General features: G+C 45.2%; 2 protein-coding genes across 2 annotated transcripts in view; both read right to left on the bottom strand.

Moving 5' to 3' along the window:
* The window catches only part of PPP6C (protein phosphatase 6 catalytic subunit), a 319,511-nt gene that overhangs the window by 109,939 nt on the left and 187,574 nt on the right, over positions 1–21,998 (bottom strand). The window lies entirely within an intron of this gene.
* LOC141107301 (zinc finger BED domain-containing protein 4-like) lies at positions 6,702–9,029 on the bottom strand. Its single transcript, XM_073597992.1, has 3 exons — positions 8,790–9,029; positions 7,226–8,604; positions 6,702–7,141 (listed from the first exon to the last, which is right to left on the bottom strand). Exons 2-3 carry the CDS (start codon positions 8,244–8,246, stop codon positions 6,996–6,998), a joined length of 1,167 nt encoding a protein of 388 aa, XP_073454093.1. The 5' UTR covers positions 8,247–8,604; positions 8,790–9,029; the 3' UTR covers positions 6,702–6,995.

Below are 21,998 nucleotides of genomic sequence, written 5' to 3'. Positions count from 1 at the left end.
CGCAGACCCCGACAACCAACAGCCAGGGTTGTCGGGAAGAGGCCCTTGTCCTCATCAACATGGGGACAAGGTGCTTTGGGGTGGGGGGCCCCGCAGGGCGCCCCCCTCCCCCAAAGCACCCCCCCATGTTGAGGGCATGCGGCCTGGTACGGTTTAGGAGGGGGGGGGGCGCTCGCTCGTCCCCACCCCCTTTCCTGACCGGCCGGGCTGCGTGCTCGGATCGGGGTCTGGTATGGATCTTTGGGGGAACCCCACGCCGTTTTTTTCGGCGTAGGGGGTTCCCCTTTATAATCTATACCAGACCTAAGGGCCTGGTATGCCCCGCGACGGGACTCGCAAGGTGTCAATCTTGCCGATAAAAGCGGCAAGATTGATTTCCTTTTCTAGTCCCGTCGCACATGAGTCACGTTCAAAATGAACGGACTTGTCCGTGTGTGGGCAAGTCCGTTCATTCTGAAAGTCCGCCGTACCTCCGGCGAAAGTCCGTCGGAAAGACGGCGGACTTAGCCCGCCGGAAAAGTCCGGTCGTGTGTGGGCAAGTCCGTCCATTTTAAAGTCCGGCGCACCTGGCGGACAAAGTCCGTCAGAAAGTGTGCCGGACCAAGTCCGCCGGAAAGTCCGACCGTGTGTACGTAGCATAAATGTCGGACCAAAACCCATTTTCTCCAGTACCGTCAACATATAGTGCCAGTCGATAGAGTCGAAAGCTTTTTCGATATCGATGGACACCACAACTCTAGTGGGTGAGTCGAAACCGTGGAGCTGCAAGTGAGTGAACAGCCTCCATAGGTTGGTGTCTGTTGACTTACCGGGCATAAACCCCATCTGGTCAATATCCACCAAGGAAGAAATGATTCCCGCCAGTCTCTTTGCTAAAACCTTCGTTAGGATTTTCAAATCCATGTTTAATAGGGCGATCGGTCTATTTGATGAACAGTCTAGTGAGTCCTTGCCAGGCTTGGGAAGTAGAATCATAAGCATCTAGCATAGACGCAGGTTATTGCGGACATTGCTGAAAACCCATCTGGGCCCGGCGCTTTATTAGGAGGAAATACAAAGATCGCTGACATCACCTCCTTGTTAGTGATGTCCGCCTCTAAGGCCCCCCTGTCTGTGTCAGATAGTCTGGGAAGAGGGAGACCTCCCAACAAGTCCTCCAGGGCCGAGTGGTCATAGTGGGGAATGGGTGCATACAGGGTCGAAAAATAGTCCCAAAACTCAGACATTATGTTTATTGGATCGCTAGCCAGTTCTCCGTCCCTACGTTTGACAACTGGGATGTTTGCTAGTTGGTGGGAATCTGCCACCAGCCTGGCCAGGAGCTTCCCATTTTTGTCTCCCTCCGCAAACAGTGATTCTGTCCTATGCCTTGATTCTGTATGTGCCAGATTGTTGAAGTGCAGGCTGAGCAACCTCTGAGCCTCCTACAAGGCCACGTAGGAGGAATCCGAGGGACAGCTGGCATTGCTCTCTGCGCATTCCCTTTCTCTGTCTTGCAACAATTTAACCTCAGCATTTTGTTCCACCCCTTCCTTTTTTATGGCTGAAATACAATCTCCCAACGAACAGACTTGCCTACACACGATCACACCAAAGTCCGACGGATTCGTACGTGATGACGTACGACTGGACTAAAATAAGGAAGTTAATAGCCAGTAGCCAATAGCTGCCCTAGCGTTGGTTTTCGTCTGTCGGACTAGCATACAAGCAAGCAGACTTTTCAACCGGACTCAAGTCCGTTGGAAAGATTTGAAACATGTTCCAAATCTAAAGTCCTTCAGATTTTCGACCAAAAAAGTCCGCTGCAGGTCCGATGAAGCCCACACACGGTGGAATTGTCTGCTGGACTTGGTCCGTCGGACCAGTCCAGTCGAAAAGTCCGTGGCATTAGAGTTGCCATTGACAAGATAATATCAAGGGAGGGGATTGCTAGCAGCCCCATGTAGAATTGCAAAGAAAAGGAAACCTGTTTTTCAACATTGTGTGGGTGGCCCATGCAATGTTTGGGGCAGCTTGTGTGCTTTTCTTTTTGTATTTTTTTTTTTTTTAAGTAGCATGGTAACTATGGAATATCTCCCTTGCATTTGTATCTAATTGTTTGTCTTATTCTTCTCATTGTCTGTACGTAGTAATATATAAAGCTCTCCACTAAAGGCATTGTATTTTTGTAGGATTGTGAAACTAAGAATTAGAGAGTTTTTGTTGTTGGTTTTGAGGAATGTACAAGTTGTAATATTGCTATTTTGGTCAAAGTGAAAATTTAACTTGCAAGTAGATAAAAGTTTGGTTCTTTCAGTGAAAGGATGAAACATTCTAAGGTATTTTACTGTGGAGGTCTGGTCAGTGAATTTGGAAGTTGAATGTGTTGGGGGCAGCTATTGGCAAAACACTGCCAGCGTTCACCATTTCTATTGTCTGCCAGAAGGTTCCCCTCCACTATTGTTTGTTGTGTATTTACTGTCCATACCGTAATAGTAAAACAGGGGATGAAATACCAGATATAAAGTTATGTTTCAGAGGTCTATGGCATTTTAGTTTCACTGGATCAAAGTGGGAATGTCGGTGCCGATTTACCAATGTACACGTAAGAATGTTGTATTGTTTGCTTTCTTTGTAGGTTAAGGATAGAGTAATAACTTTTGTCTATAAATGATCTTTTTCAGGTTCAGCGAGTTCCTGAAACTGTATGTACATACAGTATAAAGCAGGTGTATGTATTAAGCTGCACAAATGCATAAGTACACACGCCTAAAAGAAGGTGAACTAGAATAGGCTAGGTACTCATGTTTAATTTTTTTTTTTTTGCACCATTCTAAACCCTGCGTCCTTTCTTCCTGTTGGTAATGAGGAAGAAAAGGGGGGAAATAATGGTGAGAATGAAAATTTTCAAACTAACCTCTAACCTCGGGGCGTGGCCTGATGAGGCATGTGAGCAGACCTGCTGCATGGAGCTCCAGCTGACGATCCTGTATTTCACCTTGTCCTCACACTCGATTCTGCCCGTTTCCACCCAAAAACACTGCCTGCTAGAGTCGTCGAGGTGCCGGTGGACATCCGAACCGAGCCAATGATGACATGGGGGAACCACGGAGAATCCGCAGCCATGGAGCCCCAAGCTGGCCAAGATGGCGCCGGACAGCCCCAGCCTCCTAAACCACAGTGCGGCCCAGAGAAGAAAACTGAGCAGGGGGGTAAGTCAAACGAGCCCCTGAAACCTAAAGAGCAGCCCAGGGACATGCTGTACTACACCCAAAAGCTAGCTGGACGCTCTGACTCCCCCCTGAATGTCCCACACCAGCCCTTATGCTCCTGAGGCTGATAGCAGGGAAGACACAAGCATGCTGGATGACAGTGCCATTAGACATTCAGCATGATCTCATGTCTGATCCGTCTGACTCTCCTTCAGAGGACAGTGCTCAACCCTTTCTGAGTGAGATCCTGCATGCAGTACATAAGTGCACTGCCTCTGTGGAGGACTTGAAGGAGAAAATTGAAGGGCTGAGGGAAACGGTATCTCTCTTGCACCAGGACCTCCAAAAGATCAGGGAGAGGACCCCAGCAGTGGAGGTGAGTGACGTGGAGGACCAGTTGCCCCCCCCCCTTCACAGGGATGTCAGAATGGCCACTCAAAATGCCTTCCAAGCTCTCAGTAAAACAGACAACATCAAGAACCGCCTGCGATGCAATAATGTGCACATAGTGAGACTTCTTGAAAAAGTCAAAGACCGGGACCCCACAACCAATACTGAAGGATGGCTGCAGGAAGTTTTCGGCAAAGAAGCTTTCTCCCCTATTTACACTGTGGAAAGGGCCCACAAGCTGCCCCCTGGCAACCCCCCACGATCGATTCTAGCCAGACTTTTGAATTACAAGGATAGGGAGGTGGTGCTGCGCCTGGCTAGAGAGAAGGACACCGTTGAGTACAATGGCACCAAAATCTCATTCTACCCGGATTTCTCTGCAGAAGTGCAACGCAGATGGTCGAAATTTGCTGATGTCAAAAAAAGGCTGCAAAGGCTGCAGTTACTATATGCAATGCTGTTCCCGGCCAAGCTGAGGGTGACGGCCAGAGGACAGACCCAATTCTTTGAAAATGCAAAAGATGCAGTGGCCTGGCTGGATCGCAATGAGCAGGATCTCCGCCGCCAAGGACGAGATGATGGCGTAGGATAAATCCTGTTTGGCAGTCGGAATACCGGGAATTAAAGGGCGCTAAATTTCTTTTTCAGTTCGGCATTTTGAAGAGGAACTATATATGCAACTTACACAGCGAGTAACTAACACAAAAACTCTACTTTTTCATTATTTGTTAACTCCACTGCTTGCAACGGCCCACACGGGTGATGCTACTGTGTCTGTTGCTTGTGAGTCACGTGAGATCATGGGCTACATGGCTAATGTTTCAATGCCCAGTTGGCATAAACAGACAGAATGGATCGCATACCCTACAGCCCCTGTGAGGTTTTGGCTATGTGCGTTCAATCATGGCTAGATCCAGGGCTTTCATCTATCTCAGTTTGTTTCGTTTTCTACTGTTCTGCAGCGCAGTTGCGCAAGACTGAATACCTTTTACGAACACTGCGTTTCCAATGTGCAGCCCCCCTGTAGGGCAAATGCTTTTTGATGCAATATAATCTACTACACCCGGGCCATCGTACAGCCCAAGCCAGCCTGATCTCTAGGGGTCAGCTGGCTCACAAAGGGCCCCCTTTTCAATATGTTTCTGAATGTATGCAATGCTGTCCACACTCATAGTATCGTGGAATGTCCGAGGAGTGAATGACCCCCTGAAACAGACCATGATCTCCTCTTGCTTGCGCAAATTCCACCCCACCATCATTGCCTCCCAGGAGATGCGTCTCCTGAAGGCCAATGTGGGGTGTTTGCAGTACGCCTGGGTCGGGAAATCATATCACTTCACTCACGCGGGGTGAGTGTAATGATAAACAAAGCGCTGGTATACCAAGAGCTTGATTAGATGGTAAGATGCTTCTGGTATATTTGTCTTTATTTACTGTAAACTGTATATCTTAACATTTCTGTTAGCTTTTATATATATCCCGCCCCCATTCTCAAGGGATGGGTTACAGTTGTTGCTGACGTACCTGGCAAGTAAGCCTGATGTTCCAGTGCTGATTGTGGGGGATTTCAATTGCTATCTAGACCCCAAATTGCAGACATGGGGGTAAGTCACACATGTGCAAGTCACAAGCAAGTCTCAAGTCTTAACCTTCAAGTCATAAGCAAGTCCCAAGTTACTGTGGCGAAAAGCAAGCAAGTCAAGTCGAGTCCCTGCTAGAAGTCAAGCAAGTCAAGTCATTTATTTTGGTCAAGTCACAAATTAAGTCAAAATACTGATCTACCCCATTTCCATCCTTTAAATGAGTTAAAAGTCAGTTTTCAGGAAAGGTTTTGTTTCATTTTCAACATTAACAAAACTGCTTAGTGCTTTTTTCTTGGCATATTAAAGAAACACTTTGAATGCCCAAATAGCAGACAAGGAGCAGAACACTCAGCAATTAAATGGCCAACAAGCCTGAAAAAATGTAGTCCTTGCTGAGGGGGAAAATAACTAAGCTCAAAGTTTGAACTTGACACAATGCCAATAGCTGGACACTTGAATGGTGATGAGAATAATAGTATTCTCATCACCATTCTTCAAGTGTCCAGATATTGGCAATTTGGCATTGTGTCAAGTTCAAACTTTGAGCTTAGTTATTAGAATAGAAAAAAGAGGGAGAAACACCCGCGCAATGGGATGCATGCAATGGAATAAAAATTTAAAAATGAAAGAATGTTGTTGGAACTGCTGCCACTACCGATTACTTCCACTAGGTGGAGTAAGATATAAGAAAAAAGGAATAGAAGTAGATAGCGCTGTTTCCAAGCCTGGTGAATTCAAATGTGTTATAAAGGTCCTGGATGTGCATAAGTCAAGTTGGTTGTCTGACTTAATAAAGTGCAGTGTGTGCTCTAAAAAAGATATAACTTAATCCGTATAAATATAATATATCCATATATAAATGAACCCTATTTTTAAATTAAAAATATTTGTGCAAAATTATGTGATCCATAACGTAAATCGATAATGTACATATGAAGTGAACAAACAAATATATATAATCAAGTGCTTTCAGTGCTGCTAGGATCTGGTGAGTGCAATCAATCACTATTAGAACACGGATTAAGGCACGCACTGAAAGGTTTACTCATTGGAATATCCATCAGAATCCAGGGGTTTTTTTTGTAGCAGCACTGAAAGCACTTGATTATATATATTTTTTTGTTCACTACATATGTACATTATCGATTACGTTATGGATCACATAATTTTGCATAAATATTTTTAATTTAAAAATAGGGTTCATTTATATATGGATATATTATATTTATACGGATTAAGTTATATCTTTTTTAGAGCACACACTGCACTTTATTAAGTCAGACAACCAACTTGACTAATGCACATCCAGGACCTTTATAGTAATTCCACGGGATAAACATTCACTAAATACTATAGGCAACATCTTTACAATCTTTCCCACTCCATACTGCCCTCCCACTAAGGGAATAACACATTTGAATTCACCAGGCTTGGAAACAGTGCCTATCTACTTCTATTCCTTTTTTCTTAGTTATTAGAATAGCCACTTAAAATGCATTGCATTTGCAAAAAATAGTATTCTCACTTCTCAGAATACTATTTTTTGCAAATGCAATGCATGTTAAGTGGCTATTCTCAGAATAGCCACTTAACATGCATTGCATTTGCAAAAATTTAAATTTGAAAGTACTTTCTCGCTCAGTTGTGAGCGATGGGGTCGCATTATCACCCCACCATGGCTAAACACACGTTCAACAGGTGCGCTTGATGCAGGGACTGACATTACTCTTACCGCTACCCTGAACAAAGAGGGGAGCATGTGCCTGTTCAAGGCCCAAAACTGAAGGCAGCTCTGTCCATCACAAATGTCTAAATACTGGTTCAGCTGAATTTAGGGACTGGAACATGAATCTCTCTTCTGTTTTTTGCGGTATGCTGTGAACAGCCCAGATTGACTCTCTGACTCTGCCACTGGCATTTGCTCGTCTTCATCGGTGGTTGTTGGGGTGGGCTTGCAGTCCTCTTTGAGAATCAAGTCTGAAAAACACAAGCATAAAACAGTGACTCAATGCACTCAGGTGTTATTACTGCAAACGGGTTATTACCAAAAACATAACATACTTTTTATCATCGCAGACACAGCCTCCTTGACATTTTCGGTAGCCAAAACATCATGGGTCAACCACATGGTGCCAAATGAAGGATCCAGCAGAGCAGCTTTTAGGTATAGAGGGTCAGAGAAGGGTAAGGTTGCTACATCATTCTGTTCATCTGCCATCCTCACATTGACAAAGATCCCTTCGAATCGTCTTTGGAGTGATTCTTGCAGGCTACGGATCAAGCCACCAAGGTAGCGCACGCTCTCTTTATGATTTTCCAAGTGGTGATTCAGAGAAAGGATACAGGGTACAACAGCACTTATTGTCACAAGTTTTTCTCCCTGTGAGAGGTCTGTGGCTTCTCCAAAAGGTTGAAGGACATCCACGAGTTCCTTAATCTGATTCCACTCTCTGGCTGTGAATACAGTCTCTTTGTGTCCCCCATCTTCAAGCATTCTAGTCAGTTTCAGCTGGTCACAGCTGACCACTGATTTCAATTGCCTCAGTGTGGAATTCCAGCGTGTGGTAACAGAGGCAGGGATTCCACACTGTCCAAACTCCTCAAATTTTTCCTTGAAAGAGGTACTTGTGTGTAACAAGGAGCTCAACCTTGAAGCTTTGGCGAGAGCTGCATTGACTAATTTAGTCTCTTTAAGTCCATCACCTATTACCAATTGAAGCGTGTGTGCAAAACATTGAAGTCTAGTCTGGGTTTTTGCACTCAAATAATTGTCAAACATCTCCTGTTCTTCCACTGACCGGTCATTCCAAATGTCTGAATCATCAAGGTCATCGTCTTCATCTAGCTGTCCTGGAAAACATGTAGTGAATGCTTTTTTCATGTTTGCGGCGTTGTCACAGATGATGTGGTCTACCTTTTTTTTAATCTTGTACTCTTCACATATATGCTCAAATTCCTCACAAATTCTTTCCCCTGTATGGGGACCTTTGAAGCGGTTGCACGCAAGCAACTGTGATTTTAACTGAAGACGGTCATCCTCAATGTTGATCCAGTGCACTGTGACTCCAAGAAAGCCTCTCATCCTGCGGTCTGACCATATAGCTACAGTCACTGACAGATGATCTACCACTTCGAGTTAATTTTTCAGCTTCATTTTCCTATCTGCCACCAGATTGTCAAGCTTGCCAGTAATTGTTCTTCTACTTACTGGAGAGTACTTGTTGTCTACTATTGACAAAAAGCGACGAAAGCTTTGATGTTCAATGATGGACAGTGGCATGTTGCAGTTTATAATGAGGTCTGACAGGATTGAGTTTGTAATTGCCTTTTGCTGCTGGTGGCTGCAGTGGTATAGCTGCACAGTCCCCTGTGCGATGAATTGTGAGATTTGAGGCTGGGTATCATCAAAAGTCCCTTTGGTATGGATGTACTCTTCATATCTATAGAGTAAACAGAAGAGAGATAGAAAAAAAAGTTAGCTATGTGATTTATTGATTTGAACAACAATACACTCTGCTCCCACCTAAAGTGGGATGTAGGCCTAATTTGCATATATATATATATATATATATATATATATATACACATACACACACACACATACACGTGACGTTACTGTACCTACTTTTCTTTGTGGGTTTTGTAGTGACGGATGAAGTTGGATGTTGTGGTGGACGTGTCTCTTATTTTTGAGTTGCAGACCTTGCATATCGCCGTCCTCTTCTTTTCACCAACATCTAAAACGTAATCCTTAATTCAAATTTAATTATTTTTGGAATCGCTCCCTCCATTATAGCTGCCTTTTGCGTTGATCTGTCAGGGGTGGATCCAGAGTTTGCTGTCGGGACAGCCCGGGCACTGCCAGAAAATAAGGTGTTGCTGCTTAGTACACTAGTACTTACAGAACTATTTTTAATGTATTATATATATACGGTCCTAACCTAACTTTGTTTAAAACAGTGACACGTTTATCATTCCAGATTAGATTATTACATTAGTGACTCATAGTGACACTTTTTGGGCACCAGTGACACCAATACAGTGACCAGTGCTAAAGTTTGCATTGATTTCAGCATGCATGGAGCACTGCAGTACATGAACTTTCACTGGATGTGGACTGTTTAATGAGTTTGTAGTACGCATGGAGCACTTAATTCAGCAATATGATTTTTATGTAATATTCACGTTGAGCACTTTGTACTTCACACAAGTAATAGTTAATTAGTGAAGGACTCAGGGAGGAACTGGTCTGGGACTGAGGGTCAGTGCAGTGGCCATCGCAGCGCAGGAAAAAAAAAAGCAGAGAGCCGAGGAGGAGGAGAAAACAAGGAAAGAAGGTTTGTACCTACCTAGGTTTCATAGTTTTAGCATGTGCAATGATATTGATGATTGATTGCATCTGCAATCATATCTGCATCCTGCAATCATCAGTACAGGCCACTGGCCAGGGCCCTGCGGCCAGGGCCCTGCTAGCTGCTACATCACTAGTGCAGATTTGCAGAAGCTGCAGGTCTGTTTGATGCAGTGCCAAGCAAGCTAATGCTTCCCTGCAAAGTTTGCAGGGAAGTTTTCAGGGAAGCATTTGTTTGGCACTGCATCAAACAAACCTGCAGCTTCTGCAAATCTGTTTCCTCCTCCTCGGCTGCGGGCTCTGTGCTTTTTCTTCTGTGCTGCGACGACCACTGCACTGACCCCCATTCTCAGACCAGTTCCTCCCTGAGTCGTGTGACTGTCCCTGCTCCAGTGCCCCCTCAGTAGAAGAATAATAGTCTGCCATGACTTACTCTATGGCTGCTGGACTGGACTCCACTCAGATTCAGTCAGTCGGCTAGGCTTGGCTGGCTCCTTGGGCAACTTCCAGTTCCTTCTTCCTCCCCCACCGTGAGGCCCGCGACTCACGCTGCTGGCTCTGCACACTTGCACAGAAGCCTAGCTCCTCCCTCAGAGATCACTCCGCAGCAGGAGGGGGGCGGCGCCGCGGCCTGACCGGACGGAATACAGAGACATGTACAGCCTAGGAGGAGAGACTGCAGCGCAGTCATCATCAAATAAAAAAAAGTCTGCGGCAGCCGCGAACACTGCAAGCGCCGCTCGCAGACACCTATGCGATCCCCGCTCACAATGTTAGCAAGCTGTATTTGTGCGGGCAGAAGCCGGGACTCGGGGGAGCTTTCTTTTGTGGGGGGGCGGCTTTTGCCTAGGCCAAGACACAGCACTGGTGGTGCCAAGTCATTGCAAGTCATTGCAAGTCAAATAGCCCAAGTCAAGTCGCAAGTCATTAGTGGCAAGTCAAAGTCAAGTCGAGTCATTTATTTAATTTTGTCAAGCAAGTCGCAAGTCCTCAAACAGGTGACTCGAGTCCGACTCAAGTCAAGTCATGTGACTCGAGTCCCCCACCTCTGCCAAATTGGATAGACACCCTCCAGAGGCAGCAGAGGTACTGCGTTGAGTCGTCTTCTAGTGGAAGTGGGCTGGACGGACATATGGCGCATACGCAACCCGGGCACGAAGCAGTTCTCATGTTTCTCCAAAATCCATGGCTCCCTGTCACGTATTGATCTTAGTATAGGCACGCCCAATATAGTTGATTACACCGCCAGGGTGGAATATTTCCCCCGTGGAGTGTCTGACCATTCTCCCGTGGCCCTCTGGTTGATTCCCCAACCCCCCACCTCGCTACCCAAGGCACCCTGGAAGCTTAATGCATTCTGGCTCAAATTGTTTGTCTCCCCAGAACGTATAGCAACCCAAATTGATCGGTTCTTTCAATCTCATAGTCACTTTACGGATAAGATCCAAAAATGGTAAACTTTCAAAGCCTACCTCAGGGGAGTGTTTATTGCGGAGATAGCTACAGTAAACAGAAACTCCTCGGCCCTACTGGAACAGGTGGGGGATCAGGTACGGCAGCTGGAACTATCCTATGTCACGGACCCTACAGAGGGAGGCATGGATTTCGGCCCAGGACTCCCTGGATCGCTTGAGATCCTCCACTGCAGAACGCAAGAGATTCTTTACCAAGCTGCCATTTTATGAGGAAGGGGAGAAAACGGGACGCCTACTGGCAAGGATAGCTAGGTCACAGCAACAGTCCCCAGCCATTGGAGCGATCCGCGCCTCCAATGGCAGGGTGGTTAATGACCCTGAACACATTCTGTCTGAGCTGGCATCCTTCTACAAAGACCTTTACAGGGTGAGGGATGGCTACTCAGATAGTGATCTTGAAAATTATCTATCGGGGATCGATTTACCCTCACATTCTGGAGGAGGCCAGGCAACAGCTGGAGGCCTCCCTGACTCTAGAGGAGCTACAAAGTGCAGCATGCTCCTTTCCCACATGTAAGGCGCCAGGGGAGGATGGCCTCCCCATGGAGGTCCTTACTCAATATGGTGAACATATACTGCCACACCTACTAGAAGTATTCAATGCCTCCCTTGAGGAGGGACACCTGCCGCTATCAATGACTAGAGCAAACATAATCCTGCTGCTGAAACCTGGAAAGGATCCGGTTGACCCGGGTTCCTACAGGCCTATCTCTCTCCTTCAGAGTGATGTTAAAATCCTGGCCAAGGTCTTGGCGCTGCAGGTCAATCGGATCATAGCCTCTATAATACACCCTGACCAAGCAGGCTTTATGCCGCAGAAATCCAAGGCCACAAATCTCAGGCGCCTTTTTCTAAACATGCAGCTGCAAGCAGACAATGGGGGAAACAGGGCTCTATTGTCTCTAGACGCCAACAAGGCATTTGACAGCGTAGGCCGGCGATACCTTACCTATGGGCAGTGCCGTCCAAATTTGGGTTCGGAGACCGATTCATAGCCTGGGTTAAGTTTTTATACGCTTCCCCGCAGGCGACTATCAGGATGTCAGGCAGGATGTCTCGCGGGTTCGCTCTGGGCAGGGGCACAAGGCAGGGTTGTCCCGTCTCCCCTGCTCCTTGTTATCGCGAATGGGCCATTGGCGGCTGTGGTGAGGGCCAGTCAGGGGATCACGGGATTTAGATATGGTGACCTTCATAAAAAGATTATGTTATATATGCCGACGACATTATGCTTTTCTTGGGGGATACCACCGCTTCTTTGGCTGAGGTGACCACCATTATTTCAGGATTCGGGCACTTCTACGGACTGACGATTAACTGGTCCAAGTCAGCCCCGATGGTGCTAGATGGGGAACGTGCAGTGGATCTGCCCGATTCCTGCCCAATCCCGGTGGTGACCTCATTCAAATACCGGGGAATACAAATATCACCTAAACTTGCGGACTACTGCAATTTAAACATAGACCCCCTTCTGTCTAGATTTAGAGACAAAATAAACACTTGGAACAATCTTAAACTCTCGCTGGCAGGTAAGGCTAATTTAATAAAAATGATACTGATGCCAGTGTTACTTTACTTCCTACACAACTCTCTGGTTGTGATTCACCTGAAAATTTTTCGGGTGGTTAACACCCTCTTTAGATGCTTACTATGGAACACAGGCCCCCAGAATTAAATTAGAGCAGTTACAGAATCCTAAGGACAGTGGAGGATTGGCAGTGCCCAACCCCTGGCTGTACTATATCGCGGCCCAAATGCAGCATCTGATTGGTTCCATGGCCCAGGATCCGATTGGCTCCTCGGCACAGCTGATGCTGACTGGATCTGGAGCGGAGACTATTCTGATGGGCTTGGAGGCTCAGAAGTTCCATAAATCTAATAGACACCCACCTTTATTTTAATCCAGAAAATCTGGAATAAGGGTAGACAGATACAAGAGGTAACTGGCGTTACTGAATACAGTCCAATATGGGGGAATCTCTCCTATGTCGAATTGGCAAAACTAAAACAGGGCCCCAGGGGGCGCTCCTTTGGCGTGACATTCCTATCACACATATTTCAGAACGGCAAGTTGCTGTCTTTCCCTAAGTTGCGAGCCAGGTTTAATCTACTGACTACTATGTACTACCCTTATCTCCAGCTCCGACATGCAGTGGGCGCACAAGGAGGCGCTACCCACTGGGTTATGTCGAGCACCCCCATTTTCCACTTATTACAGACCTGCACTGAAACTAAAGGGATTATCTCACATTGCTACCAGATGCTATTGACGCTTAAAAGCTCACCCAACTAAGGCACCGTCCCTATGGGAGAAAGATGTAGGTCCACTCACAGGAGACGAATGGGAGAAAGTCCTGCAATCAATCACTATATGCACTCTTAACATGGCCCAAAAGGTCCCACCCCAATTAGATTATACAACATGGGTAGGCGTCCAGATTCTCTATGTAGTAGATGCGGGCGACATCAAGGCAATCTCATCCACTTACTCTGGAGATGCCCAAAACTCCACAGGTACTGGAGCAAGGTGCTTGGGACACTTAATCAAGTGTTCCAGACTAACGTCCCCTTAGATGCAATTCACTGCATACTAGGGGTACTGGAGGATGTGGTCCCGGAGGAGATGACTAGAATAGCTTTCTATAGGGCACTGTTCCAGGCATGCAAGCTCATCTTGATTGGCTGAAAATCGGTCTCCCCACCCTTGGTAGCCTCCTGGATAGCACATATGGGAAATACCCTGGTTATGGAAAAATATATTTATCAACATAGGGGCAGCCCTGGCAGATTCTAAAGAATTTGGGCACCACGGTTAGATACCCCTGGACTAAGTCCCAGGGAATTGATAATGTCTAGATTGCTGCAATGCCCTGCGGGAGGATCATAACGGGTTATTGATGGATAACGCTAGATGTATGATATGTATCAGTATGTTGTGTACAGTTTAGGTTTGAAAACAAGATAAGTATGACGGACGCTGGGAGGACTGTATGTTGTACATGTAAATGTAATAATATATAATGTCTGTACATTGGAAGCTGTTTGAACTTGTTCAATAAACACCTTTTTGATTAAAAAAAAACAAAAACAATTCTAACCTCTCTAATTCCAACCAAGTTTGTGACCTAGTAGGAAGGCATGTTAAGGATCACCACGACTTGCCTTTCTTTAATGGAGCTTGAGTCAACCACCATCAGTCCGGTGAAGGAGGCTACCACCCCAGAACCTTTTTGTCAATGGTTCCAGGTATTACACCCCAGATGGTAAGCCACACACACAGGTTATGCAGTGACTACAGTCAGTAAAATGGTGGAAAAGGGTTCATCGAGTTCCCACATGTCTGGGTTATCTCCATATGACGTTTGTTGGGAAGTCAACCAAAAACAGGGTTGTACTTTTCCTCAGCAGCTGTCATCTTTACATTCCCAGCTGATGGGGTATGTGCAGGCCCTGGAACGTGAACTTTGAAAAGTCCACCACAGGGTTCATGAGTCATGGACCCTGACACGATAACCGGTTTACATTCTATCCAACCAGGTGACTGGGTCGTTGTAAAGAAGCTTGAGGAACGGGACAACTGGATCCACGCCAGCCACTGCAATAAGCTGCTCAACTACACCAAAAGAATGAGGAGTATCTTTTTTATTTATATCTTTAGCTTAGTGTATTTTAGCAAGGATGACGATGAAAAGCATCTAAACTTATTGTTTAAAATGGCTAACGGCAAACAGGACCCAATGCTGGGTATGCTCTAAAACTGCACCGAGCCTTAATACCCCAGCGATGGCAGCGGTACATGCTATAAATGATGTTCGTATTGGCATGAGGAAATTTGAAAAACTAGTAAAGACTGCAAACAGACATTTGTCAATAGAACAATACATTTCTAGAGGGTAAAATTAGTTATAGTTTCAACAATAGCTCTGGTCTTGCCTCTCCCTCACAAAACCAGTATGGGTATCGGGACAACAAGGTAGCCCACAAGTGTGCTTCAACTTTAGGTTTGGTAAAGGGGATAACTTTGTGGGAACCACCACCTGTAAGGAAGGTATAACAGTTAATCTTACCAATAAAACAGCCCTGGCCTTTTTAATAACACCAATAGACCAGATTACATCTGTTGGAAGGAAGGGTGTGACATTCAGACCGAGGGAGCAATCCCCCAGTCTATTCTGTTACTACTCAATGCCTGTAACTGTCAGAGAAATTCCTCTTGTGCGGCTCTAACAAACCCCTACTACTTCTAATGCGGATCTACAGCTTATAAGGTAATCCCCCTAATGCAAGAGGTTCATGCATCCTGGCGAAACTCGTCCCAGCATCTTATGTCACGGCCGATCGTGAGGATCTGTTGGCACGAGAGAAGGTAAGAAAGGGGGGGAAGAGCTAGAAGGAAATTGTCCACCAACTCCGGCCAGGTCTGGACATGGTTTCCTGCTTGAACAGGGTGGGAGATTGAACTTAGGAAACGATTGAACAATTTCTCATTCATTGTGGATGGGATGTTCAATGAAACCGTTGAAGCTGTAAAGAAGATCTCACAGGAACGACAGATGAAGACCCTTCTATTACAGCAAAAGATGGCCCTTTATTATCTGTTGGCAAGGGGAGTTTCAAGGCAAAGCCAGAGCTATAGATAGTGAAGGTTGGAATCCTTTTAAGTGTTTGGGAAACTGGGGATTTTTTTATTTTCCATCGGATCATGGTTGAAGGAAGTAGGGGTATCTATACTCATGTTGTTTGTTTCTATTCCTTCCATATGCCATGATGAGGTGCTCCTGTTGCCTGATTGGTCAAGTCAACAGAGCCCGAACAGATGACCACATTTTCCTCACATGAGATGAGACTCCCCGAAGCCCAACCCACTTACAAGACGCAGAGGATCCCAGACCGACCGGTCTTCATGTCCTCGCTTTAAGTCATCCCTCCTGAAGAACAGAGTCTACAAGTCAAGCCGCGTCTTTCTGTTTGTGGACTCATATGGACTGTAAAGACTGATTGTAAGAAGATCAAGATTCATTGAGGGACACATGGGAGCATGTGACAAAAGAAGACAGACTGTTAATTTTTTATTAAGATGTATTCAATATGTATTTTCAGTGCCTCCCAGTGTTAGTTCTACTTGCGACTCGCTCATAAGAGCGAACTTTGCACCGGTGAAGGACCATTGGTAGTGATAAGCTTCCCGTGGATGTGGAGAGGTGTTCGCCCTGTGAGGACATGTCCACCAGAGAGGGCCCTTGCGTTATGCGCAAATTTGTTCTTTTGGTAGGGATATGCGAAGAGATTATCGTCTTGATAGCCATCTGCTTTTGCAGAGGGATGTACACTCGTGTCTTTCTATGTGTCTGAGCACCATGTGGAAAGACCATAACGTGTCCCTGAAAATAGCTTCGCTTTCATGGGAACAGTAGTTTAATCCGGCTATGCATTGTTCTCTGAACAATGCAGAATAAGGATTCACGCCAATGGTAGAAGTGTGCACGAGCTTGGTCGGAACAGCGTTCAGGATTTCTTAGGCGCCAATCTCACTACACGTGGATTGCGTTGTTACTTGTAGAAGCACAGTTTTCAATACAAACGGCAGGAAATTGTGCACACTGGTCTGCACGAACACGACAGACACACCCCTAGTCATTGTTCTTTTTGAATATACACGTGTTTTCAGTGGTTGAGTTTTGCAGAACACCTACTGTTTGAAGGAATACATGGGCTTAATTCGATGAACTGAATAGTCACCAAGTCTCTTTTGTTACCCCTGTTCAAAGTCCTATAAATAAACGAAGCTCCCATTGTTACAGAGGACTAAGGCAGTGATGGTAAACCTTAGGACCCCAGATGTTTTGGAACTACAATTCCTATGATGCTCATGCACTCTGCAGTTAAGTTGAGCATCATGGGAAATGTAGTTCCAAAACATCTGGAGTGCCAAGGTTCGCCTTCACTGGTCTAAGGAGTTTCCAATGTGAGAACTGCTGTGTCTGTATTACTTGGTAACGATGAGTGCACTCAATTGCATTATCCAAAAGAGCTGAAAAGTGTGCTTATTTGGCCAAGCAAAGTTGATTGCGCATAGCTTAGATTAATTTCCGCAACAGTTTATAAAATTTCTACAACAGGACTTATCGCCGGGCACGCAACAAAAAAGGTCAAAAAGCTCCCAGTAAACGTTAAAAAAGAAAAAAAAAAAAAAAAAGAAAAAAATTGTTCAATAGCAAGGAACCTTTCTGGCCATTTAATAGGCACGTGTCAATGCCATAAGAGAAAATGCATGATCTTTTTTGCTATGTATAGCAAATACTAGGATCCCCCTGGTTTTCTAGATCAGATTTTAACATTAATTTTATTAGTATCCATGATGTGCAATATGCAGTTGTTTTAATTGCCTTGTTTACACTTGCTAAGCTCATATTGAATCACCCTAGACCAGTGATGGCAAACCTTGGCACCCCAGATGTTTTGGAACTACATTTACCATGATGCTCATGCACTCTGCAGTGTAGTTGAGCATCACAGGAAATGTAGTTCCAAAACATCTGGGGTGCCAAGGTTCGCCATCACTGCCCTAGACTTTCCTTTCTCCTTTGTAAGTAATTGCGATTGCTGCTTATAAATAGGCATAAGCTTACGCCCACACCCCTCATATCAAACCTGCCAGTCCCCCAGTCCATCTAGGCCCAAGGCACTGAAACACGTAGCCATGCTCTTGTCATTGACATCATCACGCTCCCAGTTATGGATTTGTGGTGCATTGGACAATGGTTTATCCCGGGTCCGTATACCCAGCTGCTTCCTGCTATATCCCAATAGCTTGTACATGTATTTAAACTATCAAGTGCTAAAAGGGTGTGATCACATTTTAACACTACAAATTCTGTATGGAACAACTGCACATTGCTGTACACCGTTTCCAACAAACTATGCACTGCATCGCCCGGGAATGCTTCCTTGACAAACTCTGCATAGCTAATAACTGCCCGAAGGCCTGTTTAAAGTGCCTTTTAACATTAATACATGCAAGTGTATATTAACCCTTTATCTATTTGTGATTAATTCTACACTATCCCTTTATTCTTTTCAGGAAAAGATTGGTAGACTGGGCATATGGAGGCTGTCCATTGGGGAGGCGCTGCCAGAAAGCTAACAGTAACGGACATGTGCCAGCACACAGGCGAGGAACTCTTGACAGTAACCGGCGTGTATCTACATGCAGACACACGTTGTGTGCTCTTCTGTGTGCAGTCTCAGGAATGGTGCCAAGCGCCTTATTTAAGGGAAGGACTAATGTTTGGTAATTGCTTGACGATCTTCAACTGCTCTGTGACCTACATCTCTGTTATCTGACATTCCATTGCTGACCCAGCTTTCTTCGGACCATGCTCTGATTTCTGGATCCTGACCTCGGCTGGTCTCTGACCATGCTTTGCTGCATTTCTGATCCTGACCTCGGTCTGCTACCTGACCACAATTGCTCTCACACCTCCTTCAACCCTGGACTAGCTACTGCCATTGCCCCTGGTGATCACCTGGGCTAACCCTGCCTTGCATCCTAACCTCCTTCCAGATCCTGACAGGTACCTGCACTTGCCTCTGATGGGACCCAAGGTCAATCTTCCAGGTGCCACCCTGCACCACTGCCAGGTACAGTTATTCAATGGTGTGTCAGCAACACTGTGGGCTCTAGCTGTCCATAGCTCAAAGTTTCTACCTGGTCCACCGGAACGCTGATAACTTTGTGCCTTGCTCCTATGTCTGAATACTCAGGGGTGCTCAGGCCAAGCCGCAAGGGGAGCCCTCTTATCACTTCTGCCTCCAACCAAGGTATGCACACCATAGCTCAAAGTTTCTGGAACATGTAATTCCAGCTGACCTTGCCTTTTTTTTCTCCTACATCGTTTCCATATTCCTCTAAATCTTACTGTAGGTCAGTTCTCTGTCATTTACTAAATGCAGCCAAACCTTGCACCCCCCTGAAATGGAAAAATCCTTCCCCACCTACCAAAACTATATGGCTCAATAAGGTGGAGGAAATCAGGAAGATAGTGGCGTAACTATAGGGGTCGCAATTGCGACTCGGCCCCATGCCTTAGGGGACCCACATGGCTCCCATCATATTTGCCTCTACTGTGCTGGCCATCTGAGCTCTCCTAGGCAGTGCAGTAGCAATCACACAGAGCGGATCTTTTAGCTATAGCCGTTGGACAGTGACACAAGCAGCTGCAGCTGATAGATCAGTTCTGTGTGGCTGCTCCTGCACTGCCTAGGAGAGAAACTCTGAACATATCCCTTCCCTTGGTCGCTAGGAACATCTGTTTGCCACACCCCCAGCGAGCACAGCACTTCGGACTTCTCTTTTCACACCTGCTCGAATCTCCCATCTGCCATGATGCTACAGCCATGCTGCTTAAGGTCGGGGTGCACACTGATCTGGGGGACCACACAGATGTAAGGAGAAGGGCAAACGGTTGTAAGGGGGGGTACACTGATGTAAGGAGGGGGACGGATGTTAGCGGGGCAACAGAGAAAAAGATATACCTGTGCTTAAATCCTAACAGCTTATACAAACTATCAGATGCTAAAGGGGTGTGATCACATATTAACACTAAAAATTTTGGATGAACCCTCTGCACACTGCTATACACCCTTTCCAGCAAATTATACAATGAAAAACAGGGAACTTTAGTTCACACATATTGCAATACATGAATTGTAATGGTTGGTCCGGTTGGTGAGAACAACACCCTTTCTAAAGACACCTCATCCCAATGAAGACTAAATCAGGAAAAAGGGATAGGGGGATTTTTGCGGTGTCAAATGTAGAGAGGCACAATTGACTTACTGTAGATAAAACATAATTTTTATTAACATAATATACTTAAAAGAGAAAACAGACAAAGCATACTGTAACTAGGCAGTATGGGATTACAAGCATTTGGTGGTCAACATCATATACAGGTGAGTAATAAATCGCAGCAGGAGGTATTGCACACTAGCCCGATATGTTTCGCTACTTAAGCTTCCTCAGGGGATGTGCAAGGGATTTATTATACTGAGACCACCCATGCGATGATGGCAACCATGAACCACCTGGCCAGACCCCTGACTTAGTCCCAAAAGACCGGATCCGAGGGGGTCAATTTGGCACGGTCATAGAGGGCTGATAGGGAGACAACTGAATTTTATATTGGTTTGGTAATCGAATTGTCCATAGAACGCAATGGTATTTCGAGGGTTGGTATGAGAATTACACACTTATCTTCACAAGCACCCGTTTTAAAAAAAAAAGGAACAATACCTTAAAACGCACATAGAAAGATATACTCTAAACATCATCCGTACTAAAGAAAACAAATTTTTAAGGGATTTAGGTGCACACACCAACGGCTTTGCATATAAATGGACTCAGAACACCAATACCAGAAACAGACCTTCTAATTATAACTTCAAACCTAACACTAAAAACAAAAATGACAATAACACCAACTTATCTTCATCTTCCTCATCCCTCTCATCCAATCAGTCTACTGTTTATCGTGATCTATGAGGGGACAGATTACCTAAAGACGTAAAGGCAACTCAGATGCGGCCTCCACTGAGTCATTGACACACCATCTGGGCAACTCATCAGCCCTTCTATTGCTTCCAAGTGACCCTAAGCTGTATTGGTCCTTGTGAATCAATAAAAGTGGCGCTAAATGACAGTATATATACTGTCTAGTGCATATTAAAGTGATCTAGTGCTCTAGCAAAAAATGTATATAAATAAATCAAGAGTAAAAAACATTCATGGAAAATCTCATCAGTGTACAAAATAAAAATCGTGATAATCCCTGTAAAGGTGTACCATACACACAGCAATATATATTGCAAAATAATATTAAACGTGAAATATGAATAATTTTAGTCCATAAAGATTCCACAGACAGGACACCGTGAAGAAAAAGTGCGGTATCTGGAAGCAATCCACCAATTCACTCAGTGTTAGTGATTCCTCTCCCCTTGAATTCAACACTCACCAGCTCAATATGCCTCACACTCTCGTGTTTTGGCAATAAGGCATAGGCATATAGTTGGTCAATTGAAGGTAAAAGGATCCAGATTCTTTATTTATCCAAGTGTCACCTCAATTCATAAAAAGAACTCAAAATAGTGTGATACCGTAAAACATATAAAATTTATTCAACTTAAAACTTCAATCATTACACTCACAGGAAAAACTCTTGATTCAAGCCAAACTGACACTGCAAATCAAATCCAAATCAAACTCAATCCTCCTCTGTGAAACGCCCAGCACCACTGTGGAAATGAGGGTCACGGCGGACCTCAAGAAGCAGCGTTGGATACGTTCTCACCCCTCTCCGCTGACACTCTACTGATGTGGATCACCTGCTGGCAACCAAGCCCAGGGGGCAGCTCCTCTAATGCGTTTGAAGGCTCCCGCCGATGCACGGAGATCCGAAACCACGTCCCGTCCGTACTAATTGTTAATGATAGGTGCCGTACAGCCACGCCCCGACATGTTTCGTCATATCAGACTTCCTCATGGGATTGGCTGTACGGCATGGCACCTCCTACCCTTGTACTCCTCACGTCTTTCGACGTAATAGTATGCAAATCAGTGTTCACGTTCCCAGATGTCTCCACAGCCCTCAAAAGCAACGATGCTGGGCCGATCACGTACACCAGAGAACAAATAAACTGCAAAATGTCTCAAAAATGCCGAAGCAAATATAATCAAATATATTGCATAGATCGGATTATAAAAGATCAGAAATGGTAAAACAGAGAAAAAAACTTTGAATTATAAACCTCATTCATGGAGTCCTAATTGACAGTGTATCAACGTCCTATTTTTTGAACGTCCTGTTTTTTGAACACTCCCCATATAGAGTATAGAATCATATATCTAGAAGTGTTACATAATGGACTTGCCCTAGCGGTTTATAATATATGGTCAGACCATGCAGCCCATACATTGCCCGATCATGACTATAGAACGGGACATTTCCCT

The sequence above is a fragment of the Aquarana catesbeiana genome, linkage group LG09 (genome assembly GCF_042186555.1).
Source record: "Aquarana catesbeiana isolate 2022-GZ linkage group LG09, ASM4218655v1, whole genome shotgun sequence".
Lineage (NCBI taxonomy): Eukaryota > Metazoa > Chordata > Amphibia > Anura > Ranidae > Aquarana > Aquarana catesbeiana.
This window is presented reverse-complemented; position numbering and strand designations above follow the sequence as displayed.

Coding starts and splice junctions, on each gene's coding strand:
- LOC141107301 (XM_073597992.1), bottom strand. CDS start 8,246: ATGAGAGGCTTTCTTGGAGTCACAGTGCACTGGATCAACATTGAGGAT. Junction 7,142..7,225: donor TGTGTCTGCGATGATAAAAA/GTATGTTATGTT, acceptor TGTGTTTTTCAG/ACTTGATTCTCAAAGAGGAC.